General features: G+C 42.7%; 1 protein-coding gene across 1 annotated transcript in view; it reads left to right on the top strand.

The window, feature by feature from the left end:
* LOC120570939 (collagen alpha-1(XIV) chain-like) overlaps positions 1-27500 on the top strand; it is a 333908-nt gene that overhangs the window by 170072 nt on the left and 136336 nt on the right. The window contains 8 exon segments of the mRNA XM_039819635.1: positions 5679-5818; positions 7211-7334; positions 14424-14567; positions 16038-16202; positions 17152-17190; positions 18395-18533; positions 20275-20417; positions 22300-22409. Of these exon segments, the coding sequence (XP_039675569.1) occupies positions 5679-5818; positions 7211-7334; positions 14424-14567; positions 16038-16202; positions 17152-17190; positions 18395-18533; positions 20275-20417; positions 22300-22409 (1004 nt within the window).

Below are 27500 nucleotides of genomic sequence, written 5' to 3'. Positions count from 1 at the left end.
TATATATATATATATATATATATATATATGTAAATACACAACACACGACACGTATATCTGCAGCGTGACGTCACTTTGTTTCTGTAAACGGTCATAGCCGATCTTCCGAAATTGTTATAAGCGATTGAGACAAGAAATTCCTGTGTTCAAAAAGGAGTAGGAAAAAGTTTAAAAAACCAAACTTTTCTGGTCCTACCCCCTTTCTCTATTTACATCCTTTAGTTAAATACAACACAGTTTGATGCTTCACTTATTTATACATGTTTACATACACATACATGTACCGTATATATCTGCCTACCTACACTCACATAAACACATGCATACACATAGACGCAGATGCATACACACTCATACATTTACACTTTTTTTGTTTTTCTTTTCTTTTCTTTTCTCGAGTCCTCACTAAGACCAGGAAAGTGGATCACATCGCTCCAGTACTGAAGTCTCTACACTGGCTTCCAGTGCCTCAAAGAATTGATTTCAAAATACTTTTGCTGGTTTATAAATCACTAAACAGTTTAGGGCCAAAATACATTTCTGATCTGCTGCTACACTATGACCCACCCAGATCTCTCAGGTGGTCTGGGACAGGTCTACTACACTATGACCCACCCAGACCTCTCAGGTGGTCTGGGACAGGTCTACTACACTATGACCCACCCAGACCTCTCAGGTCGTCTGGGACAGGTCTACTACACTATGACCCACCCAGACCTCTCAGGTGGTCTGGGACAGGTCTACTACACTATGACCCACCCAGACCTCTCAGGTCGTCTGGGACAGGTCTACTACACTATGACCCACCCAGACCTCTCAGGTCGTCTGGGACAGGTCTACTACAATATGACCCACCCAGACCTCTCAGGTGGTCTGGGACAGGTCTACTACACTATGACCCACCCAGACCTCTCAGGTGGTCTGGGACAGGTCTGCTACACTATGACCCACCCAGACCTCTCAGGTCGTCTGGGACAGGTCTGCTACACTATGACTCACCCAGACCTCTCAGGTGGTCTGGGACAGGTCTACTACACTATGACCCACCCAGACCTCTCAGGTGGTCTGGGACAGGTCTGCTACACTATGACTCACCCAGACCTCTCAGGTCGTCTGGGACAGGTCTGCTTGCTGCCCCCCAGAGTCAGAACTAAACAGGGGGAAGCAGCGTTCAGTTTTTACGCTCCACATATCTGGAACAAACTGCCAGAAACCTGCAGGTCCACAGAAACTCTCATTTCTTTCAAATTAAGGCTGAAGACCTATCTTTTTGACGCTGGCTTTTCTTTAAAACAGACATATTTCTGAGAATTTCTCCAACGCGGGTGTGACATGGATTTTATGATAAACTCTAAAGGAAAACAGTTGGAATTGTTTAGGATTTTGCTAAGTTTATAGCGACGGCTATATTGTAGGTAAAGAGAAGTACTTCCACTCTGGTTATGGGTAACGAGAGTACAGAGTCGCATGTTGTGACTGAGTGAATGAGAAGGTAAAGAAATATGGTCCTACCAAATTGTTCATCGGATTCTCAAAATTCCGAATGCGTCTACGTAAAATGTAAAACATTGTTAAAAAAAAAGCTCCAAAGTTAAGCCAAAAAAACATTAAGTGGATAAAAAAAACTGGCATTGAACATGCCCTTCTGCAAAAATGTGCAAAAAAATAAATAAATCAACCATATGCATGATCAAGAAGCTGTAAAATGCCACAAGCTCGGAGGAATCAGTTGGGCCGCAACTTTAGTTTAGTTCTCAATCTCTTAATGATTACTGTCATCTTAAGAAGTCAAACCTGCAGATTTCATCTCTGTTTTTGGCATAACAGAGACACAGGAAACACAGGCGTTTATTCAGGTGACACAGCAGTAACAATTTTAGAAAACACAGCCACAAACAGCAGAGAAGTTCCTTCCTTCTTTTTCCTACTTTTCCCCCGGACGTTATTAAAGTGACTGTTTTCACTCTGATACAAACTTTTTAGAAAGTTTAGTTCACACATCACAAAGTGGCATGTGCCTTGTTGAAGTGAAGAGTTTGAGGTGTGTGTGTGTGTGTGTGTGTGTGTGTGTGTGTGTGTGTGTGTGTGTGTGTGTGTGTGTGTGTGTGTGTGTGTGTGTGTGTGTGTGTGTGTGTGTGTGTGTGTGTGTGTGTGTGTGTGTGGACGACATTTAAGTCAACACTTACACTTTGCACACAGAGTAAATAAGCTTGTGTGTTCTCTACACACACACACACACACTTAATTATGGTGTATAAAAACAGATATCTATATATGTGTGAAGAGTGGTGGGGATAATTTCCAGTTGAAATGATCACACACACTTAGATTACATATAATTACAGCGATAAATCTTCAACAGACCGGTCATTTCAGATGTAAAGTGCGTGTTGGCTCTGTGACAGCATCTCCGCAAACATGTGATTCACATTCTTCACATATCTGTCGCCACACACTCAACCTTTTTTTTCATAACACACACTGCGTAGCTGTTACAGTGCAGTGTGTCTGGGAGGAACACATCATACAGCGTTTGGGGAAGACTCGAGACGCCTAGACATGATTGGCGGCAAAACCACTTTGCGCCGACAGTGCCATTGATTTCCCACGAGGGGAGGACGGTGGCGCCCAACAATGACAACTAACCACATTTCACCACGTCTCAGTTTTCGCAGGTGCTTGCATTGTGGTACACGTGAGAGAAAATGTAGGGTACATCGTATGTACACTCAAATTAGCAGTGCATTGTGGGTATTTTATAGTGAATTAAATGAACAGCGGAGAATTGGAACACCACTACAAGATGGCAAACACTTTATAGTGCCCTATTTCCGTGATAGGGAACGGTTTTCTAACACAGCTAGTGTTTTAAGGCATGTAAATAAGTGATATAAGACACGTTTTAATCCACAACCTCTCGGCTCTTTATGTAACCTGCTGCCTCACCCCTCTCTGTCTCCGCCAGCAAAATGTAGGTGAAGAGTTTTGAGGTTTCAGCATGTGTGCAGACTTAACAATAGCTGAAATTAACTAATCGATCATAAATCTATATTAGCGCTTCTGCCCTCAGAGAACTTGATCAATGCAAGCCGCAGTGGTGCGCTTTTATTGTGAAAGAATATCAGGTTATTAGGCAAATGTTTGCAGTAAACAAAGAACCGATGACAGAATTAAAGCTGTGTGCAGATCAATCCGGCAGCAGCTGACCCTGAAAGGTGATTTTTATTAGAGGAGTAATTGGACGATCGTTTGAAGGAGGCAACTTTTAGGGAGTTTCGATCGTTAAGACCTCATTCCATCCAATCGATGACAGGTTTACTTCACTCAAAAGCTCTTTTCACTCTTTTTGTTCCTCGTCATCCGTCAAAGTCAAGATTTGTTTATCTGCACGGCGATGGTAAAGAAATGAAAGCATAGTTATAAAACGAGTCAAACAAAGACGAGAAAAAAGCAAAGAAAGCTGAGAAATAAATGCTTTTCATTCTCGTCCTCCTCAGCAAAGCAATCAAAATAGAATTCCACCAAATAGACAACAACAGCAAACAACAAAAATATTTAATATATTTACTTTGAGATTTTTTTTCACTTTTCTCCACAGTTTGAACGATTAAAATAGATCTGTGTATTTAAAGCGATTAAAGCCTCATAACGCGTCCACTCGTCTACATCAAGAGTGTCAAACTCAACTTCACTAACGGGGCCCCACACTGGAAAACGAGAATCACATCAAGGGCCAGACATGTAGAGCTCATTAACTTGCTTTTATTTAACCAAAAAGTTAAATATGTTTGACTATTATTCAATTAAATTTATAGTATCAAATCATAACGAGTTAGGGTCTCAAGACACTTTACACTCGATAGAGTAGGTCTAGATAACACTCTACAATTTACAAAGAACCAACAATTCCAGTAATTCACCCAAGAGCAAGCATTTAGTGCGACAGTGGTGAGGAAAAACTCCCTTTTAAGCAGAAACCTGGGACAGACCCAGGCTCTTGGTGGGAGTTGTCTGATGGTGCCGGTTGGGGGTGTGATGAACAGTGGCAATAATAGTCACAATAAAGATAATGGAACTATGACTAGAAATAGTAGTCGTTGTATGGCGTAGCAGGGCATAGCAGGGCATAGCTGGGTGTAGCAGGGTAGCTGGGCGTAGCAGGGCATAGCAGGGCGTAGCAGGGCGTAGCAGGGCGTAGCAGGGCGTAGCAGGGCATAGCTGGACGTAGCAGGGTGTAGCAGGGCATAGCTGGGTGTAGCAGGGCATAGCAGGGCGTAGCAGGGTGTAGCAGGGCATAGCTGGACGTAGCAGGGTGTAGCAAGGCGTAGCAGGGTGTAGCAGGGTGTAGCAGGGTAGCAGGGCATAGCAGGGCGTAGCAGGGCGTAGCAGGGCATAGCTGGGTGTAGCAGGGTGTAGCAGGGCATAGCAGGGCGTAGCAGGGCATAGCAGGGTGAGCAGGGCGCGGAGCGGGACCACGGTGACAGCTGCCACCGTGATTTAGGTGCCACCCTAATCCGAGGCAAACTGCCGGGCGAAATATTATTATTGCACGTCTCATATAGCCTTCTCGCATGCAATTTGGTGAAGAGACTTTTTGAGACTGAAGAGAGGGAGCGCCTCGGACAACGCTAGGAATTGGAGAAATAAAACGCGGTTTTTGCCGATTCTCCTCTACTAGAACTGTAACCGTAGCAAGCGTCTCGCCGCTAGCGTTATCCACATTCATATTCAGACGCATGATGTATTCAAATGGTAGCCTGGATGCCGGTTCGAACTTGATCCGTTGTGGAGCAGCTATGCTCCAACCAGAGCTGTTTTTGGACCAATCAAATTGCCTGGGCGGGCTTTATATGGTGACGGACAGATGATCAACAGTAACGTAATCAACCACGTCACCAAAGAGATGTGTCGATTTCGCCGTCGCGTCTGTTATAGAAGATAAAAGAGGAACAGAGAACCGCGATCGAGGCATTTGTCGATCGGAAAGATGTTTTTGCCGTCCTTCCTACGGGATTCGGCAGAAGTTTAAGGCTTTACACCGTGCTATACTTCAGTCAGCTTTGTAGGCTGATGCGTACTTTTTCCTACCCTATGTAGGTGACTTTGACGCTGCTATCCATGCACCTTGTACCGCTATTTATTTGTCCTCGTACTGTTACAGTTGTGTTCCAGTTGGACAGTGTGTAGAACTTGTCTGTATTTGTGTCTTGTATAGAGGTGTTGAAATTAATCCAATAATCGATGCATGGAATCGTGCACGATGCTGCATCGATAATCGATTATTTACATTGTTTACAATTTAATGTCGGCGTAACATTTCTGTTTACATATTCTGTTATGTTTTGCACATTAAGGAGGTGCCATGTGCTCAGTGCTGTATAGTTTTATGGATCCACTTTATTTAGTATTAGAGCACTGCAGAATGTTTGGTTTTTGAAGCTATGAAAAGCTGTGAATTAAATATCGTACATGGCTTTAATAGAAACATGTATTTGACGCATCGAGATATCTAATTGAATCGCTGACATGATCATCGTAATCGAATCGGGAGATCAGTGAAGATTCACACCTCTAGTCTTGTCTGTGTTTATGTTTGCTGGACACCTAATTGCTCTTCGGGGGACACAAATGAAGTAGAAGTTGACCCCTCTCCTTTGCCCTCTTCCTCCTCGTCTCAGTCTGTAAAGCAGCCAAAGCCGACCTGGTCTTCCTGGTCGACGGTTCCTGGAGTATCGGCGATGACAACTTCCTGAAGATCATCCGCTTCCTGTACAGCACCAGCGGCGCTCTGGACCGGATCGGCCCGGATGGCACACAGGTACTGCAGGCGCCTTCAAAACTTCACTCTAAATCATTTATCGACTGCGTTTACATGCACATATTATTCAGTTTTATCTTTTTGGGCCGGAAACAATATTCCTTGGGTGGTTCTTTTAAATTTTTTTGTTTACTTGTTTTTTGTAATAAACAAGTTTGTTAGTGTGGTTTTTATACTTGTGAACTGTGTGTGTGTGTGTGTGTGTGTGTGTGTGTGTGTGTGTCTGTCTTCGTTTCTGTCTGTCTGCCTGTCTGTCTTTTTGTGTGTTTGTCTGTCTGTCTTTGTGTCTGTGTTTCTGTCGGTCTCTGTTTGTCTGTGTTTCAGTCTGTCGGTCTCTGTTTGTCTGTCTGTCTGTGTTTCTGTCTGTCTGTCTGTCTGTCTTTGTGTCTGTGTTTCTGTTTGTTTGTCTGTCTGTCTTTGTGTCTGTCTGTCTGTTTGTCTGTCTCTGTGTTTCTGTCTGTCTTTGTGTCTTTGTTTCCGTCTGTCTGTCTGTCTGTGTTTCTGTCTGTATGTGTCTCTGTTTGTCTGTGTTTTTGTCTTTCTGTTTCTTTCTGTCTGTGTTTCTGTCTTTTTGCCTGTCTGTCTGTGTTTCTGTCTGTCTGTCTTTGTGTCTGTGTTTCTGTTTGTCTGTCTGTCTGTCTCTGTCTTTGTGTCTGTCTGTTTGTCTGTCTCTGTGTTTCTGTCTGTCTTTGTGTCTTTGTTTCCGTCTGTCTCTGTCTGTCTGTTTCTGTCTGTCTGTCTGCGTTTCTGTCTGTGTCTCTGTCTGTCTGTGTTTCTGTCTCTCTGTGTTTCTTTCTGTCTGTGTTTCTGTCTTTTTGTCTGTCTGTCTGTCTGTCTGTCTGTCTGTTTGTCTGTCTGTCTGTCTTTGTGTCTGTCTGTTTGTCTGTCTCTGTGTTTCTGTCTGTCTTTGTGTCTTTGTTTCCGTCTGTCTGTCTGTCTGTGTTTCTGTCTGTCTGTGTTTCTGTCTGTGTCTGTCTGTCTGTGTCTGTCTGTCTGTGTTTCTGTCTGTCTGTGTTTCTTTCTGTCTGTGTTTCTTTCTGTCTGTTTTCTGTCTCTCTGTGTTTCTTTCTGTCTGTGTTTCTGTCTGTCTCTGTCTGTCTGTCTGTCTGTCTGTCTGTCTGTCTGTGTTTCTGTCTGTCTGTGTTTCTGTCTGTGTCTCTGTCTGTCTGTGTTTCTTTCTGTCTGTGTTTCTGTCTTTTTGTCTGTCTGTTGTTTCTGTCTGTCTGTCTGTGTTTCCCCCCCCCCTTTCCACTAAGCTGGCTACGGCCCTGTTAAACTAAACTAAGCTGTTTGTTTAAATTCACCTTCAGTGTGAGGGTGTAGCAGCCCCCCCCCCCTGTTGTTATCGTTGATCTGTTATGCCGTATGTCGTGTCCCTGCGTTGTGTGACAGGTGGCCATTGCGCAGTTCAGCGACGACGCCCGGACCGAGTTCAAGCTGAACTCGTACGGCGACAAGGAGCGTCTGCTGGACGCCATCAACAAGATCTCCTACAAGGGGGGGAACACCAAGACGGGTGAGTGCACCGGCGACAGGCTGCCGAGGGAGACAGACAGCACAGCGTAATGAGGGAGAACGGAAGAACTGCTCCCGAGTTACTGAACGCTGCCAGAATGTGTTATCGCAGTCGGGTAGAGTTTTCAGGGGCCAAGGGCGTGACGCGGTCCACTTTGGTCAGTTAGGACCGAAGACCAACGACTTCTCTCGTTTAAGGTGGTTTATCAAAGGTCCCGTGGCATGAAGATTACACGGGCCGTTCCGAGGCGGGAAAAAAAAAAAATAGAAAAAAAAGGGGGGGTTCGTTTTTTTTTTTCCTCAAAAAAAGAAAGCTCAGATGGGCCAATCAGGAATCTTCTCCTTATGAGGTCATAAGATACAGATACAGTATTAGGGGACCACTAAGGTCTATATAGAAAGAAGGAAAAAACACAAAAATAAAAAGAGACTTCAGATACAGTATTAGGGGACCACTAAGGTCTATATAAAAGAGACTTCGGATACAGTATTAGGGGACCACTAAGGTCTATATAAAAGAGACTTCAGATACAGTAGTAGGGGACCACTAAGGTCTATATAAAAGAGACTTCAGATACAGTATTAGGGGACCACTAAGGTCTATATAAAAGAGACTTCAGATACAGTATTAGGGGACCACTAAGGTCTATATAAAAGAGACTTCAGATACAGTATTAGGGGACCACTAAGGTCTATATAAAAGAGACTTCAGATACAGTATTAGGGGACCACTAAGGTCTATATAAAAGAGACTTCAGATACAGTATTAGGGGACCTAATCAGGCTATTGTGATTGGTTAATAACTAAGGCGGGAGACTGCCGTGGTTTAAAACGTTGGCGCCCTTGCTTGGTTCACAGACTGGTCGCAGTCTCTGGGCACTCGATGCGTCCAATGGTAGAGGACAACACCCTAAAAAGAGATTTCCCCGTGGCCGGTGAGCTCAGTTGGTGGAGCGGGCGCACATAAGCAGAGGTTTATTCCTCGACGCAGAAGGTGCAGGGTTCAAGTCCGACCTGTGACGGTTCCTGCATGTCCCCCTCCCCCTCTCTCTCCCCCTTTCTTCTTGCTTTCCCAGCGGCCTTTGTCGGTTTTGCAAATGTCTTCATTTATGTAAAAGAAATTATCATTCTCATGTATTGTTCAAAACTTTCTGCATTTTCAAAACATCAGATGCTTTTTTTTTAGGAGTCATGTACCTCTCAACAACAAATCGGTTAGAGAACGAGACCTTGTTAAAGAAGCTCCAAAGTTGAAATCTGCATAAATCTATCTTTACTTTCCAAGCTCCTGTTGTGTCCCCGAAATTAGCAAAGTTCTTGTTTCCCGCACATGTTTTGAGCCCCCCTAAACGGTTCTTTTGACTTCTTTTGGGGAGGGGGGTTGTCTTTCATATTTTCTGCCTCTACACATCCCCTACAAATCTACGCCTATGGTTTCAGGAAACATGTCAGAGCAGTCGGCATATGAAACGAGTTCTGCGGCTGCAGCTTTTCCCCAAAAGAAATCATCTCTAACTCTAAGAGAGACGCCCGTGTGAGACAAGGCAACAGTCTAACGTGTATACACACACACACACACACACACACACACACACACACACACACACACACACACACACACACACACACACACAATGTATGTTTCACTATCTTTGTGGGGACCCGTCATTTATGTAATGCATTCCCTAGCCCCTAACCTTAACCTTAACCATCACAACTAAATGTCTAACCTTAACCCTTACCCTAACCTTAACCATCACAACTAAATGTCTAACCTTAACCCTTACCCTAACCTTAACCATCACAACTAAATGTCTAACCTTAACCCTTACCCTAACCTTAACCCTTACCCTAACCTTAACCATCACAACTAAATGCCTAACCTTAACCCTTACCCTAACCTTAACCATCACATCTAAATGCCTAACCTTAACCCTTACCCTAACCTTAACCATCACAACTAAATGCCTAACCTTAACCCTTACCCTAACCTTAACCATCACATCTAAATGCCTAACCTTAACCCTTACCCTAACCTTAACCATCACAACTAAATGTCTAACCTTAACCCTTACCCTAACCTTAACCCTTACCCTCACCTTAACTATCACAACTAAATGCCTAACCTTAACCCTTACCCTAACCTTAACCATCACAACTAAATGCCTAACCTTAACCCTTACCCTCACCTTAACCATCACAACTAAATGCCTAACCTTAACCCTTACCCTAACCTTAACCATCACAACTAAATGCCTAACCTTAACCCTTACCCTAACCATCACAACTAAATGCCTAACCTTAACCCTTACCCTAACCTTAACCATCACAACTAAATTCCTAACCTTAACCCTTACCCTCACTCTAACCATAACCTAATTCTTTACCTAATCCTAAAACCAAGTCTTAACCCTCAAGCAGCCCTTTAACCTTGTGGGGACCAGCATTTTGGCCCCACAAGGCTGTGCAGACCCCACAAGTATACTGTATTCCCCAGTTTTTGGACCCCACGAATATAGTAAAACACACACAGACACACACACACACACACACACACACACACACACACACGGAAACAACTTTCTAATAACATTATCAATACTTATTGACTGGCAGGTAGACACAGATAATTAAATCTGTGTCTGCTTTTGTGTCAGTATCTACGTGTCTGCAAGTCAGACAGGTGCACCTTCCTGTCAACACGTGTCTCCGTGCATACGCGTTTGCATCAATGCCTCCGCTCGTTTAAGATGCACGGAAGCCTATTGTGTGTGTGTGTGTGTGTGTGTGTGTGTGTGGAAGTCATTAATCAGTGTTTACAAAGCAGCCCAGTCACTTCCTCTTGCAGGGACCAGGCTGGAACGCTCCCACCGCTAATGTCACACCGTAAAGCAGCAGTTCTCCTCTTCCTCTCTCCTCCTCCTCTCTTCCTCCTCCTTCTTTTCCTCTTCATCTCCTCCTCAACTTCTTCTCCTCTCCTCCTCCTCCTACTCTTCTTCTCATCCTCCTCTCCTCCTCCTCCTTCTCTTCCTCTTCTTCTCCTCCTCTCCTCCTCCTCCTTTCCTGTCCTCCTCCTCTCCTCCTCCTCCTCCTCTCCTCTCTTCTCCTGTCCTCTTCTCCTCCTCTCCTCCTCCTTCTCTTCCTCTTCATCTCCTCTCTTCTCCTCTCCTCTCCTCTCCTCTCCTCCTCCTTCTCTTCCTCTTCATCTCCTCTCTTCTCCTCTCCTCCTCCTCCTCCTTCTCTTCCTCTTCATCTCCTCCTCCTCAACTTATTCTCCTCTCCACCTCTTCCTCCTCCTACTCTCCTCCTCTTCTCCTCCTGTCTTTTCCTCTACTCCTCCTCTTCTCCTCTCCTCCTCTTCTCCTCCTCTCCTCCTTCTCAACTTTTCTCCTTCTCTCCTCCTCTCCATTCACCCTCTCCTCGCCTCTTCTCCTCCTTTCCTCCTCTCCTCCTCTCTTCTCCTCCTTCTCTCCTTCTCTACTCCTCCTCCTCCTCCTCTTTGGTAACCGTGGCACCCCTGTGGAAGTCACCCCCTTCTTAATGTCACACCGTGAAGCATTAATCCTCCTTCTCTCCTCCTCTCTCCTCTCCCCTCTCCCCCTGCTAATGTCACACCGTGAAGCATTAATCCTCCTCCTCTCCTCCTCTCCTCCTCTCCCCCTGTCCCACCGTGAAGCATTAATCCTGCTCTTCTATCAGACGGCAGCAGTTTGGGGAGTTTAAAGGCACTCGGTCGCCTCGTTCTGCACACCGCAATTAAGCAATCCTCCCCCCAGAGCTCCTGCAGGTCTGCAGAGGATGTGATTACTGGGTTTATTTGACAGACCGGGTGCGACTCCATTCCTTTATTGAGATGTAATAACCGTGCACGGTGTTTGCCACAGAATTAGATTCTGTTTGTGGTGGAAGCTGACTGAAAAAGAGGTGCAGACTTCTTATATTAATTGTACTGCAAATATGTTTAAACAAAATCCTGCAGGTAACAATTCAAATTGGGTATAATAATAATGGTATAATGCCATAAGGGAAGGGGGCATATCTTTCGCATCTGACAACAAAGTCCAGTTCATTTGGTTAGTACGAACAGGGCACGACCGTATCTTTTTCCCAAGGGGCACGTTCAGGTAAATACATACACACACACACTAGGGGTGGGGGAAAAAATCGATACAGCATAGTATCGCAATATTTTCCGTGGCAATACTGTATCGATACACCGACGCCAAGTATCGATCTTTTATTATATATGGGTTGGTCTGCTTGATTTTGCAGCAATACAATTGAAATGAGATGAACAAACAGAGACATGGATCTTTTTAGACAAAACAGATGTTGACAGTTTTCTTTTGGGGACATAATTTGAAATTTGGAAAAATTTGAAGTTGGAAAAAAGGTAATAAATTGCAATATATCGCAGAATATTGCAATATCTTTAAAATCGCAATAATATTGTATCGTGACATAAGTATCGTGATGATATCGTATTGTGAGGCCTGTGGTGATTCCCACCCCTGACACACACACACATATACAGCGTAGACATACATGTGGAAAGCTCAAAATGCGTACAGATAACACGCCTTTTGGCTTTAGGAAAGTGGCGTGTTGATGTTGATGCAAAGTCATGATGTCACGTTGCTTTTTGACCATTTCTTTCTACGTTGTTTTTAAGTGTACAGGGGGCCAGTAAAAATCGTCTTAGAATGTTACGTTGAACTCTGCAGACTTGTAACCTGACTCCGCCAGATGGGTGGCTTCTCATTTGCTCGGCATATCCATCTGGGAACTTTCCGTTGGAGAACTTTTGGTTGAAGGGGTGAAAATCCTGGTTAGCTGATTGGATAAACCATCTGTCTATCTACCACCTATAGTTGGTGATAGACGGGCCAAATCAACCAATCAGATCAAACTCTTGCCGAAACCAGTCGAGAGAAGAGCAGAAACATCTTTTCCTCCGAGAAAAGCCTCCAGTGCCGGTTTTTTTTTGCTCTTCTTTCAATGAAGGAATACTTTCTAATTCGGATAAAACTTGCTGCGATAGCTATGCTCATCTCATCCGTGGAAGCCACCACGTTGTTTGGACCGAACAGTCGCTTCTCGTTGGCGTCGCACCTAAACCCGTCTCAGAACCAACGCTGATTGGTCGGTCGTTTTAGCGAACGGCTCCAAATGTTCTCTATCTCAAGATGCCAGACTGATCTGAGAGTGGAAAACTGGAGCTCGCCAGATCAGGACGGTCTCGTTTTGCCCCTCAGTTGAAAAATGTAGGAGTGACTGCTGTAACTGTTGTAGCTAATGTTTACAATAATACAGTATAATATAGTGTTAAGAATACAAACCATTATGAAGTGTAATGTTTGTCTCTTTTGAAATATCGATCGATAAATTGTGTGATGTAGAGTAACAGTGACTGCCCCTACAGTTCGGCATGCATGTGAATCGCAAATGTGACCATCATAGTGTGAAATACAGTTTAACTGGTGCTGTCATGTCAATGGGCCTCAGCAGAGAAGCGTAGCGAGACAACGTCCGGGCAGGGCAGTGCCGCGAAAGCTCTCAAAACTTTGACTTATGGCTCGCATCGTGGTCACCTGGAGAGTCCGGTACAGTCTTGACTCTGCAAACGCCGGCTGCTGAAAATCTGATGTTTTTGCGCCTGTGATATTCCTCTTGCGCTGGCTAAAACCTCTTTAAAGGGCACCAAAACTTTCTCTACACGGTTTAAACCCTGAATAAATACCGGTGATAACTTCATAATACTAACCATTAAAGGTCCCATTACATGGTGCTCTTTGGGTGCTTTTATATAGACCTTAGTGGTCCCCTAATACTGTATCTGAAGTCTCTTTTTATATAGACCTTAGTGGTCCCCTAATACTGTATCTGAAGTCTCTTTTATATAGACCTTAGTCGTCCCCTAATACTGTATCTGAAGTCTCTTTTATATAGACCTTAGTGGTCCCCTAATACTGTATCTGAAGTCTCTTTTATATAGACCTTAGTGGTCCCCTAATACTGTATCTGAAGTCTATTTCCCGAAATTCAGCCTTGGTGCAGAATTACAGCCACTAGAGCCAGCCCCACAATGAGCTTTCCTTAGGATGTGCTATTTCTGGGAGGGCAAGGTGGAGGGTGGGGGTGTGGCCTTGACCAACTGCCACTTTTCTCGTTTGAAAGCCGTAATGTCTCTCTCTCTCATGGGGGTGCCAAACTCTCTGGGTGGGCAAAGCAGAGAAAGGGGAGGTAACCTTGCTCGGTCCATCTGAGCTTTCATTTTCTCAAAGGCAGAGCAGGATACCCAGGGCTCGGTTTACACCTATTACCATTTCTAGCCACTGGGGGACCATAGACAGGCTGGGGGAACTCATATTAAAAAAACTCATAAAGTGACATTTTCATGCCATAGGATCTTTAAACTCCGGATCGACTCTAGCCGCCTTCCCTGCGGGGGGAAATAAATCGATGTCGGTCGAAGTCTTCTTCTGTGTGTTAATTGGCGGATCGCAAACCCAAGTTTAAGGCTCGTACCGCCACCTACGTTACTGTAATTGGAGTGTGTAGAATAATCAATGGCATTAATGAATCTGCACGGAGAAGTAGGGCCTTGTGTGTGTGTGTGTGTGTGTGTGTGTGTGTGTGTGTGTGTGTGTGTGTGTGTGTGTGTGTGTGTGCGTGTGTGTGTGTGTGTGTATATAGAGAGAGAGAGAGAGAGAGAGAGAGCATATATGGCAGTATGTGGCGGTCAACATTGATTGTGTAGCGGCACAAATATATCAATGTATGGGAAACACTGGTGCAGCAGCTCTGCAGTCTGTCTGCTGTTGTTATTTTGGTTAATTGTATCGTATATAATATTGAATAAATATTTTTTTTACCCGTCACATGTTCCCAGTGAGGTTCAAGGTCTTGTTTTGTCTGACCGCCCAGAACCCAAAGATGTTTAGCTTAGAATGATTTTTAAAAAACCACAGAAGAAAGCAGCTGGAGAAGCTGGAACCAATTGTTTGTTTTCGATGATTGAAATAATTTCAGAATGATTTCATGATTGCAACGCTTCGCCGAATGATTTTGAACCGTGTGTCCAATCAGGTCGAGCCATCCAGCACGTGAAGGAAAACATCTTCACGGCAGAGGGGGGCATGAGGCGGGGGATCCCCAACGTCCTCGTGGTCCTCACCGACGGGCGCTCTCAGGACGACGTCAACAAGGTTTCCAAGGAGATGCAGATGGAAGGTCAGAGATGTGCTGTTTACAAAAAGTCCCAGTAAACGTTATTATTCCCCGTGTGTGTGTTCTGTTTGTGTGTCACTATACAGAAAGCTGATTTTGTAAGAAGATGTGTGAAAATGCCCTTAAAATGCTAAAACAATATGCTATATGCAATATGCTTTTGTCCTGATTCGATTCTTTCCCCATACATGGGCGCCGATTCAATTTGTGTGAGTGTGTGTGTCTTTTTTTTCATGCCACTTCTTACATCTACTCAGAAATATTGTACTTTTTACTCCTCTACATTCATCTGTTACAGCTTTAGTTACAAGTTACTTCCTGCACACAGAACACATGTAGTTTGTAACATCTGATGTTTTATTCTAAAGTAAACTAGCCGACAGTGTAACGGCTACAAGTCACGCTGAGATGATGAGACCATTAAACACACAACTGGTTGGATCCTTTACACTTTCTACAATGGGAGGAGAGTTCTTTACTTTTAATACTTTAAAGGAACACGCTGACTTATTGGGACTTTAGCTTATTCACCGTAACCGCCAGAGTTAGACAAGTCCATACATACCCTTCTCATCTCCGTGTGTGCTGTAAGGCTGTCTGACGGCTCCAGCGGCATCAGCTCATCACAGAACAGGCAGGTGAATGGTTCCAGTAATCCTACTGCTCCGAATAAGTGACAAAATAACGCCAACATGTTCCTATTTACATGTTGTGATTTGTAGAGTCACAGCGTGTACAAAAAAACAACGTAACATGAGACACAGCCATCTTCTAACCAGTAAACAAACCGGGAACTATATTCTCAGGCGGAAGAATATAGTACTTGGGCGGAATGATTTCATTTGTAGAGTCACGCTGTGACTCTACAAATCACAACATGTAAATAGGAACATGTTGCCGTTATTTTGTCAGTTATTCGGAGCAGTAGGCTAGATGGAACCAGCTACCTCCATGATCTGTGCTAGGCTAAGCTAATGCTGGGGCGTCAGACAGCTTTACAGCACGCACGGAGATGAGAAGGGTATGTATGGACTTGTCTAACTCTGGGGGTTATGGTGAATAAGACAAAGTCTCAATAAGTTGGCGTGTTCCTTTAACTACATTTTCCTGATGATACTTAGACTTTTATTTAACATGTTCAATGCAGGACTTGTACTTGTAACAGAGTATTTTTACAGAGTGGTATTAGTACTTTTACTGAAGTAAAGGATCTGAATACTTCCACCGCTGGTAGGTTTACTAGACTGTTGCTGCACAGTTTTTTTTTGAATCCCTCCTTTATTTCTAGATGCATTTCTGTCTCTTTTAGTGATGCTTGACTGTCAAACTCGATAATAAATCATATCCCATCCATACAGGGTTAGTAGTACACAGCTGTTAAAGACACTATTTTGGGGCGTGTAGAGACTGCTCACTTCATATATTTGCTGAAGACCGTTGCGAGTCCTCTGATTCTTCCTCTGTCCCGTGCAGGCTACATTGTGTTTGCGATCGGCTTCGCCGACGCGGACTACGGCGAGCTGGTGAGCATCGCCAGCAAACCCAGCGACCGACACGTCTTCTTCGTGGACGACCTGGACGCCTTCACCAAGATCGAAGAGAAGCTGGTGACCTTCGTGTGCGAGGCGGCCACTGCCAGTGAGTAACCGGAGCCGGTTTCTGTTTCCAGTAGGCCTGTAACAATTATCACTTAATTTGCTAAAGTAGGGCTGTTGGAACGAATTCCAAAAGTCGAATATAATTTGAATAGTAAAAAAAACAAACGTGTTTTGTCGCTGTGTGCTCGTGGTGTAGGTCCCCTTCAAGGCCAGGCTGATGTTAGAAGTCCCTCTAGTGGACAGAACGTGTAACAACAACCACATGCTTGTAGTGGCATTGACGATGCATAATCCTGGGTAGTGTAGTACATATTTATAACAGGCTGCATTTGAGCATTAAATATTTGAATATTATTGGAATATTTAAAAAAAATAACAAATTAAATTCAAATGGTATTATAGAGGAAGACTGACAGCTCTAGTCTAAAGCGTGATTTATGTTTCTGTGTAAAATCTACGCTGTGGCTACGTACGTAGGTATATGGAGGTACCAACCCTACGCCGTAGCCTGACGCGCACCTCTCAAAAAATTTAACTACACGTCGCTCGGCCGTGGCTTGGTAGCTCTGCAGAACCATAAATACATATATACTCTTACTCTCAGGTTCTTATACACACACATATATATATATATATATATATATATATATATATATATATATATATATAATCAGTTTCTTTGTTTAACCTCAATTAATTGCTAACATTAGCTAAGGTCTTAAGGTATGACTATAATTGTTGTTTGTGTTTAGATATGCCAAATTGTAATTATATAAGTGATTATTGGTCGGACTGCATGTTTTTATTATTATTTTAATTGTTAGTTGTTGGCACTTGACCCTAAACACGTTCATGGCAACTTTATTATCATAAAAACAATTTTTTTTATGATAATAAAGAGGTGTCGTTTACTTCATAAGTAATGAAGAGATCACTGAAGAAATGTGTCTTTTTAATCAAACACAACTGTTTCTTTTTCTTTTTCCCAGCGTGTCCGTCCGTGCCGATGAGCGGCAGCACGACACCAGGTAACAGACAACAAGGAGGCGGCACAGAGTTAACACAAAGCAACTTAAGAGCAACCCTTTCCACGCAGCGCTGGATGCACAGTATATTATCTACGAGCAGTACAGTGTGTTAGGATGTGCGAGAGGTTCAGAAGTAGCAAAAAACAAACAAAAAGAATATCTGTTTACATTGCTCGTTGTCATGTAATGTTGGCGCTGCCACGATGAGTAGAAAAAACACACATCTGTTTACAGCTGAGCTTTCTGAGTCTTCTGCTCTTCTAAAAGCTCTTCTTTTTTACTTTGACGTCTGGTTCCATGAATAAGACTGAATGTTGGTTAAACAGGTTGGCACATAGACACAGAAACGCCGCTATTTGGGCTCAAGAACTCAGACACACTTTTAAAAATACAAATTCTACAATTATACAGTACTTGTTAAGTAGTACTAGTTATGTTATTACAATACTTTTACATGCATGTATGTGTTTCTTTTGTACAACATTTTGGGAGGACCGAGTCAAGTAAACATACGTCACCATCTGTCCTTAGACCTTCGATCGAGATAAGGAAAAACTCCCCAACAAACCTTTTTTTTTTTTTAAGATTCTTTTTTGGGGCATTTTTAGGCCTTTACTTTGATAGGACAGCTTAGACTTGAAAGGGGAGAGAGAGGGGGGAATGACACGCAGCAAAGGGCCGCAGGGCAGAGTCGAACCAGGCATAAACCTCTACATATAGGGGCGCCTGCTCTACCAGGTGAGCTACCCAGGGACCCCCCAACAAACCTTTTAATGGGAAAAAAGGAAGAAAGCTCAGGAAGACCAACAGAGGAGGGATATATATATATAATTACTTTTATAATTAAATAATACACACACATATACACACACAGGAGCAATTCATAAGACCTTCAAATAAACTACTACGGCACTATCTTAGAGTAGAATGGAAATGCTGCCATATTTAACACAAATTATTACATACTTAAACAGCCAAAACACCAAAGTACGAAGACATAGCGGACCAGACGCTTTTATTTTGAAAAGTAGAAGCCCCGACGGCACCAGACGGGAGATTTACGGGAAATAAATGTTGTTTCATAAAAAGCTAAGCTTTATTTTGCATTTAGCTTCAGTGTTTGCTTGAGTCTTTAACCATTCTTATTAAATCGCCAGCTGCTCTCATTTGATATGAAGTTCCCATTCCTTCCTCCCGTCTCCAGGTTTCCGAATGATGGAGCTGTTTGGGCTGGTGGAGAACCGCTACGGCAGCGTCTCCGGTGTTTCCATGGTACCCGGCACCTTCAACACCTTCCCCTGTTTCCACCTGCACAGCGACGCTTTAATGGCACAGCCGACCAGGTACTGGGGACAGAGTCACGCCAGTCTCCTCCCTCGTGATAAATAGATGACAAGCTCCAATATCTACAGCTGAGAATCGACTGTATCCACAACCCATAATGCACTCTGTTTCGACCCTAAAATAGAGATCATATCCACTAGAGCTTACGTCTCCAGGGATGACCAAATGCTCATTGATCGGACAAAGTTGGTGTTACTTTCATAATGCCAGCCTGTCCACTAAAGCGTGATTTCTCGCCACACTGCTGCTGTTGGGTGTGAACAACACAGACGGGACACAATGCTGCGTTCAATGTTGTTGTAAAGTTCCCTTCTGCCATCTAGTGGGCCTTCTTTTTGTTGTTTGTCAGCTGTTGACTGGTGAAATAAGTTCTTGTAATTACATTTTAAGTGAATTACTCAAATTCACCATACGGTCTTAGCAATAAGCAAGCCATTCTTTAATGTTACCGACTGTTGTTTTCTGCTTTTGTTTTTTTAAGTATCGGTTCAGGCATCGTTTAGTTTAACTCTCCTGTTGTCCTCGGGTCAGATTTGACCCATTTTCAAAAAGTTTCTATGTCAGAAATTAGGGTTTTTTTCAACCAAATTTTTAAACGAAGTAACGTGGATGGTTCCATACAGACGCTCTTCACAAGTTAAATAAATGATCAGTTCACTACTTTCATTGAATTTGGGGGTTTTGTTCCATTTTATAGCATGTAAAGAAAAATTGATAAAAGAACTTTGAAAAACGCTGGAATTTTTTTTTTTAAAGCACCGGAAAAAAAGTGACAAAATCATTGGAAAAAGTGACAAAAACCTTGGAAAAAAAAGACCAAAAGTGTCGGGAAAATGTCCAAAAACGCCACGAAAAGTGACAAAAACATAGGTAAAAGTGACATAAACATCAGGATAATCTTCAAAAACGTCAAGAAAAGTGACAATAACATGGAAAAAGCTTAAAAAAAGTCAAAAAATCGCAGAAAAATATTGACAGAAACTTTGAAAAAAGTGACAAGTGTCAAAAAAGACGACCAAAACTTTGGAATTTTTGTTGACATTTTGAAAAACTAAAAGTTGCATATTGGTCGACGGGGAAGACAATACAGGGGTTAAAGTGTCTCTCCTTTTTCAAAAGAAGTTATTGTCGTTTTGTGCTTTTTTGTTTAGTTTAAGGTGCCTCTTCTTTTCTTTTTTTTCATTAGAGTCGGCATGTTTTTTTCCCCATCGACCAAACGATTGGTTGAAGAGTATGTAGATTAGATTTCAGTGGAGCAAGATTTTCTTTGTTCAGTTTACGTCAACCAGAAGTGCAAAAAGAGCAGAAAAGTGCAATGTGATATACAAAGTATAGACAGGACAAGAAATCTAGTGCAGTGTAGACAGCAGTCTACAGTTGGTTTACAGAAGGTGGTTTAGAGTAATATAAATTAAATATAAATATGTGCAGTGTATCAGCAGTTCCCTTATAATGTGATCTGAACAATGTATGAACAACATGTACAGATATGTGCAATGTAGTAGCAGTGACATTATAATAGTAGTAAGAATAATATAGATATATGCAGTGTATTAGCAGAATATATTATAAGAAAAAAATTCAGTATGAACCATATAGACAGATGTTTGAATACAGCCCTAATTTTCCAATTTATTTACGTGTGTGTGTGTGTGTGTGTGTGTGTGTGTGTGTGTGTGTGTGTGTGTGTGTGTGTGTGTGTGTGTGTGTGTGTGTGGTGTTTTCCCTTCTGGCTCCCAGGTTCATCCACCCTGAAGGGCTGCCGTCTGACTACACCATCACACTGCTGTTCCGACTGCTGCCAGACACGCCGGAGGAGCCCTTCGCCCTCTGGGAGATCCTCAACAAGAACAACGAGCCGCTGGTGGGAGTCATCCTGGACAGTGAGTCTGGCAGCTCAGCTGTGTGTGTGTGTGTGTGTGTGTGTGTGTATGGGCGCGCAAATGGAAATTATCGTGGCTGGAAACCTTTCCATTTTATTTCTTGTATTTGGTTGTTTTTTTCATTTACTGTGGATATCTAAAATGTCTTCCAGTTCCAGTGTTCAATATTCTTTAGAAATAAAGCTTTAGTGATCTTTGAAAAGGTGTATCTGCATTATTATGCCATTATCATTATATTAGATGAAAATGGTCTCAGAACGACAATATTGTCGTTTATTGCAATAATTTCTGGGACAATTTATCGTCTGTTATCGTTACAGGCCTACCCGCGGGGCCTTAAATGTCTTTAAAATGTATTAAATATAATATTTGAAAAATAAGGCCTTAAAAGTCTTTAATTTTCTTACATTTCGTTCACAAAGGTCTAACATTTCAATTGTCCTTTCATAAGATTAAATGACTCCTTCATTGTTTTGTCCCAAAGCATGTACTGTATGTATTGAGTACCACACTATATGTTGTATTAAGTTCAAGTACTTGGTGAACAGTTAGTTTTATAGCCTAAAATCCTTTCTGATATTCCATTATATCCTACATATGTTTGCCAGCATGTTTGTGAAGTTGGTATTAAATTTCATTCTAAATGGTATTAAAAAAAGTTCTTAAAAAGTCTTAAATTGAACTTGTGAAAACCTCGGGGGTACCTTGACCAAGACATTTGTCTTTTCAGCTTTTATATCTATGAATATAAATCAATCACGAACAGAATGCATAAAACACCAGGGATGCTCAGTGTTCTCATGCAGAAACAATTCAGGTACAAGCTCAAGAAATCAATACCTATTTTACAGAAAAAGGCATTAATACAAACAGAAGGACTCTCAGAAAAGAATTTATTGCTGCAGCGGTTACCCTACGTGGAATTTGCCTCCGGGATTGGTGCATACATACAGAAACAAATACATACACAATGACTGTTTTAGAAAGTGAAAGTGTTTTGACAGTCTATAGACCCTTTTCACAGCAGACATGTTGACATGTCATAGTAGGAAAAGCACAGGTGTTCAAAACCATTACTGATGGCTGCATTCCACTTAGGAGAGGTCCTGGTATTAAACCATTACTGATGGCTGCATTCCACTTAGGAGAGACCCTGGTATTAAACCATTACTGATGGCTGCATTCCACTTAGGAGAGACCCTGGTATTAAACCATTACTGATGGCTGCATTCCACTTAGGAGAGACCCTGGTATTAAACCATTAATGATGGCTGCATTCCACTTAGGAGAGGTCCTGGTATTAAACCATTACTGATGGCTGCATTCCACTTAGGAGAGGTCCTGGTATTAAACCATTACTGATGGCTGCATTCCACTTAGGAGAGGCCCTGGTATTAAACCATTAATGATGGCTGCATTCCACTTAGGAGAGACCCTGGTATTAAACCATTACTGATGGCTGCATTCCACTTAGGAGAGGCCCTGGTATTAAACCGTTAATGATGGCTGCATTCCACTTAGGAGAGACCCTGGTATTAAACCATTACTGATGGCTGCATTCCACTTAGGAGAGGCCCTGGTATTAAACCATTACTGATGGCTGCATTCCACTTAGGAGAGACCCTGGTATTAAACCATTACTGATGGCTGCATTCCACTTAGGAGAGGCCCTGGTATTGTGCATGCTGACTCACTGAAATATCTTACTGGGACACTTGATGGAACTGAGCCATCGTTAACGTCATCAATCTCAGCTGTGCCTTTCCTACTATGACAAGTCAACATGTCTGCTGTGAAAAAGGTCCATACCAGACATAAACCGTGCTTTATTTTCTTTTCTTTTCCGTTGTTGTTGACATGTAGTTTGTGTGTCTTCCCGCAGACGGGGGGAAGACTCTGACGTTCTTCAACAACGACTACAAAGGAGAGTTCCAGACGGTCACCTTCGAAGGACCGGAAATCCAAAAACTCTTCTACGGCAGCTTCCATAAGGTCAGACAGTCCTTCCAGAAAAATGCGGAGTTCTTTTGTGATTGTTGCGGGGCAAAAATCCTTGATTTTGCGGCACGTTTTCTTTTAAAAATGTGATGGAATATTTATGCAATGAAATTGCGGGAACTTGCATTTTTCAACTTTCTGCTGAGATATATATGTGACTTTTTTGCAACGAAAATGCGGAGGTTGTGAAATTGTGCAAGCCCCGCATAGTTTGCGCGGAAATCTGCAATTAATGCGGCCAAAGTGCGCCGTATTTGAAAAAAATCGTCTCCTCTGTACTTTCCCTCCCCTCCTCCCTTTTCCTCCTCCTCCCTGGCACTCATTCTTCTCTCCATCTGAATCCCGGCTGAGCAGTGAGAAGGTGGTGTGAGTCCTGACAGGCCGACTGTAGTCGAGTCGAGGCCCGAGTCTGAACCTGCTCGCAAGTCGTGTTGTGTTAGTGTCGGTGTCACTTCTGTCTGCTCGCTGTCAGCGGAGCTTATCCTGCTTACCTTTTCAACTTCCTTCTGCTTGCTGTGTGTGTGTGTGTGTGTGTGTGTGTGTGTGTGTGTGTGTGTGTGTGTGTGTGTGTGTGTGTGTGTGTGTGTGTGTGTGTGTGTCTTCTTGTTTAACTATATTCGTGGGGACCAAAAACCGTGAGTCCAGCATGGGGTCCGGACAGCTTTATGGTGCCCAAAATGCTGGACCCCACAAGTTTAAAGGGCTGTTTGAGGGTTAAGACTTGGTTTTAGGATTAGGGTTAGAATTAGGTTATGGTTAAGGTTAGGGTAAGGGTTAAGGTTAGGCATTTAGTTGTGATGGTTAAGGTTAAGGTAAGGGTTAAGGTTAGGCATTTAGTTGTGATGGTTAAGGTGAGGGTAAGGGTTAAGGTTAGGCATTTAGTTGGGATGGTTAAGGTTAGGGTAAGGGGCTAGGGAATGCATTATGTCAATGATGGGTCCCCACAAAGATAGTGAAACACACCTGTGTGTGTGTGTGTGTGTGTGTGTGTGTGTGTTTGCATACAGAGTGGATTTTATAATCCTAGAGGACCTGTACAGCACCTGAAGAGTCTGTTGTGTTGTTTTTTGTGCGATTATGGATCAGAGGACATCTCTAATTTGATAGTCGTCTCTGAACTTTTGGCGAACCTAACTAACTTTGAAAGACTGAGTGGTCCCCCGTGGGTCACAGACTTTTCCCTCAGCTTCTTAACGCCTTTCACACTTGGCAGATAAACTCAGAACGTTTCTGGCTGTCGTCATTTCTTATTTCATGATAAGCTGACATCTTGGAAATGTGACAAGAGTGTAGAAACGTCCTTTAGCGAGGTTTTTTTAGTCGGATAGGGTGGTGATGCTTCACACTTAACGCGAGGAACGCACACACACACACAGACACACACACGCACAGACACACACACACACACACACACACACACACACACACACACACCTTTGTATCAAACATTATCAAGTCAAACGTGTGCACTTTCCTGTGCACACTTTGCTTCATGCATACATTTGTGTAAAACACAGAAGAACATGTTTGCATTAATGCACACAAACACACACACACACACACACACACACACACACACACACACACACCACAGACACTGGTTATTCAGTAGATACAGTTGCACACTGTGTGATTGCAGTTTGAAAAGCGGACTTTCCAGGTGTAAATTATAAATTTGAGCTAACTTAGACTTGCAGCCACATTACCGAACACATGAAAAAGAGTAGCTATTCACCTTCAACGTGGAAGTTGTGTACACATTTTCGACAACCTCTGGTTCACAGACCCCAACGTAACCAATCTCAACGAGCTGGAAACTCTATCGTATCCGCCCGATGCTTCCGTACAGTTGACCTTTTACCGCCACTCGCTAAATAAATACTTCCAGGTCATTATTAAAATAAATATACAGTACTTGTCAATTTTTCCCTCTCTCATCCCCGACACACCCACGGCATTTGTTTCTGTGTGAATCCAGTGAGTTTGATTGATGCTTTCAAATAGCCTTTTATATTAATTTTATTTGTTGGGGCATTTTAGGCCTTTATTTGCCAGGACAGGACAGACAGAGAGGGGGGAATGACATGCAGCAAAGGGCCTCAGGTCGGAGTCGAACCAGGGTCCACTGCGTCGAGGAGTAAACCTCTATATATGGGCGCCTGCTCTACCAACTGAGCTATCCGGGCGCCCCAAATGGCCTTTTTTACCCGGCAGTGACTGCTTGGCGCCACTATCGCAGTGCAGCCGGAGCAGCAGGTCCATTTGCATGTCATCCTGCATGCAGTGATTATGTTTTTCTTTAATAAAGGGTCACTAAAGTTAATGTTAATTACAGCAATTGGACATTTGAACACTTTGAATGTTCATTTTTAACAGATTAAAGAATTTGTCTGCGTTGACACGCTCTGTACGGAACACCGTTGGGACTTTGGACCTCGCGTTGAAGGCGGAGGCGTTAACTTTTCCCCACTTTTCTCCAAAACTATCGGTCCAAAAGACATCAAAGTGTAAGCCAATCAATGCACACACACATGCTTGTTTTCAGCTTTCGACAACCGAGCAGTGCTTGCTGAGGGGCGCTGAAAGGCGATAAGTGTACTCTGAGTGATTACCGCACGCGGAAATGAAGCTCACTATCGCAGGGTGTCGACTCTCGTAGTCGTCTGCATCCTGCCGCTTGTACCACTGTGTAATTCTGTAAACTGTAATTATCTGTGGATGCTGAGCAGTGCTTGCTTGGCTCCTATAGGCTAAGAATAACTTAGTTTCTTTTAGTTGACACTTTTGGCGAATTCAAAAGTGTAATTTCTGACTTTGACAACTTTAAGTCATCACAACATCACTTTAGAAACAAAATTACAGAGCAGTCATTTAGGTTTATGGTCCGTTTTCTGTGTGTGTGTGTGTGTGTGTGTGTGTGTGTGTGTGTGTGTGTGTGTGTGTGTGTGTGTTGCATATCTTCTCTGCCAGACAAACAAGTTGAGGATTATAATTGCACCCTATAGAAAATGAGAAATACAGTTCTAGGTAACAAACAAGCTTGTTAAAAAACTCTCCTTTTTTTGCTGTCTAACAAAGTTAGGCGTACAGAAGTAGGTCGGTGCTGTTCAGATGTGTGTGTGTGTGTGTGTGTGTGTGTGTGTGTGTGTGTGTGTGTGTGTGTGTGTGTGTGTGTGTGTGTGTGTGTCTGTACAGCATCCACGGAACCAATAAAACCGAGTCGCTGACAGCAGCTCGCCGTTCTGTGAGAGTTATGGTTTCATCCTTACAGTTCAGCACTCCACTGTCCACGATGGTGACAGTACTTCCTTGTATGATTTTATAAATAGCGGCGTTGCTCAGGGAGGTAATTTTAGTTTCGTTTCCACGTGCGCTCCTAAATTTTTGTCCCAGTTCCAGTTCTTTCGCTGCAGGTCGCGGAGCTATAAACGTGCTCTGTTGCAACACTGTAAAGGTGTTTCAACACAAGATTGCACTAAAATCCGGTTCTATTTTTATCCTGAGTAAGCCTGAGCAAGGCGGCACAGAGAAGCAGCTTTTTGAAACCCATTTGTTTTTCCTTCATTCGAGATGAAGGTACATTTTGTGCACAATTGTTGTATTGCAGGTGTTACCCAAATGAAATATAGGGCTACTAAAATCCTGTTTGTCATTTACGCTACGTTCACACCGCAAATCTTAATGCTTAATTCGGATTTTTTGCTCAGATCCGATTTTTTTGTTTGGCTGTTCACATCACCTTTTAAAATGTGGCCTATATTAGATTCCAGTGTGAACTTTTTGCAGTTTCGAACTGGCCCGCGTGCGCAAAAGAACATCAACAAGTGAAAGTGAAACCTTAGAGTTGAACCCTTTTGGAGAAAATGATCATTTTTGTCTCATTATTCTCATTTTCATTGAAAAATAGTGAATTTAAAATAGTGAAATGGTTATAGTGTGATTTCTGTGAGTATCTGTATCAAACAAAGATGTTTTCTTTAATCTGTAAGATACGATTGCAGGCCGGGATGTCTCTGCAGCGCCACAATACTTCATTCAGAATTGGTTTCACACATATTTTTCCTTTAACAAAAATTGTGCGCCCCCTTCGTTAGGATATTACGACTAGTCCTTATTGCGATTTTGATAAAATTTGCGATTAATTGTGCAACCCTAAAACATACTTTTAGTCGTGTGGATGAATTGTTTTGGTGCTTGAAATGAGTTTACTAATGTCTTAAGCTCCTTAAACAGACGACCATGACACCAATTATACACAGAGAGGTAGATGAAGAGTGCCCCAAGCTGTGTTCCCTGTCTCCTAATTCGCTGTGTGAGTGGCCAATGATCTTGTGGAGATTGTGCCGATGCTGGCAATATCTAAACCACATTTCTTCACTGTATTAACACTAAAATATTAAATGAGACATTGATAAAACATTGTTTGGCGCTCCTATGCGCAAGTCTTCTCGGACGGTTGAAACATACTTAACTAGCTGCTTAAGCTGTCAATTGGAATCAAATATACAGTGGTGCTCATAAGTTTATGAACCCATGCTAAAGTTGACTAAAAAGAGGAATACAAAAATCATCTTTTGGAAATGTATCTTAATGTCTTAATTAAAAGAAATTAGGAAAAATCCAACCTTTAAGGACACCAATTTTCTTTGTGAATGAAAAATGTATCGTAAATAAATAAATGAATGTTCTTCCTTAAAATAGAGGGGGCATAAGTATACACAATTATTATTAAAATAGCTCCACATCATCACATACCCTTCACCATACCTAGAGATTGGCATGGGGTACTTTCCATAAAATCATCTCTCAATGCAAATCAAACCAGCTATTAGGCTAACTGGCATAAAACCATGCCAATCTCTAGGTATGGTGAAGGGTATGTGATGATGTGGGGGTATGGTGAAGGGTATGTGATGATGTGGGGGTATGGTGAAGGGTATGTGATGATGTGGGGGGGCTATTTTAATTCCAGAGGCCAAGGGAACTTTATCAGGATGCATAGTATCCTGGATCCATGAAATAACTGGCCTTTCAAAATAAAAGTCTGCCTGCCCCCTGTATTTTAAGGAAGAACATTTATTTATT

This window comes from Perca fluviatilis, chromosome 13 (assembly GCF_010015445.1).
Source record: "Perca fluviatilis chromosome 13, GENO_Pfluv_1.0, whole genome shotgun sequence".
Taxonomy (NCBI): Eukaryota; Metazoa; Chordata; class Actinopteri; order Perciformes; family Percidae; genus Perca; species Perca fluviatilis.
The sequence above is the reverse complement of the archived record's forward strand: the minus strand, read 5'-3'. Positions and strand labels throughout refer to the sequence as shown.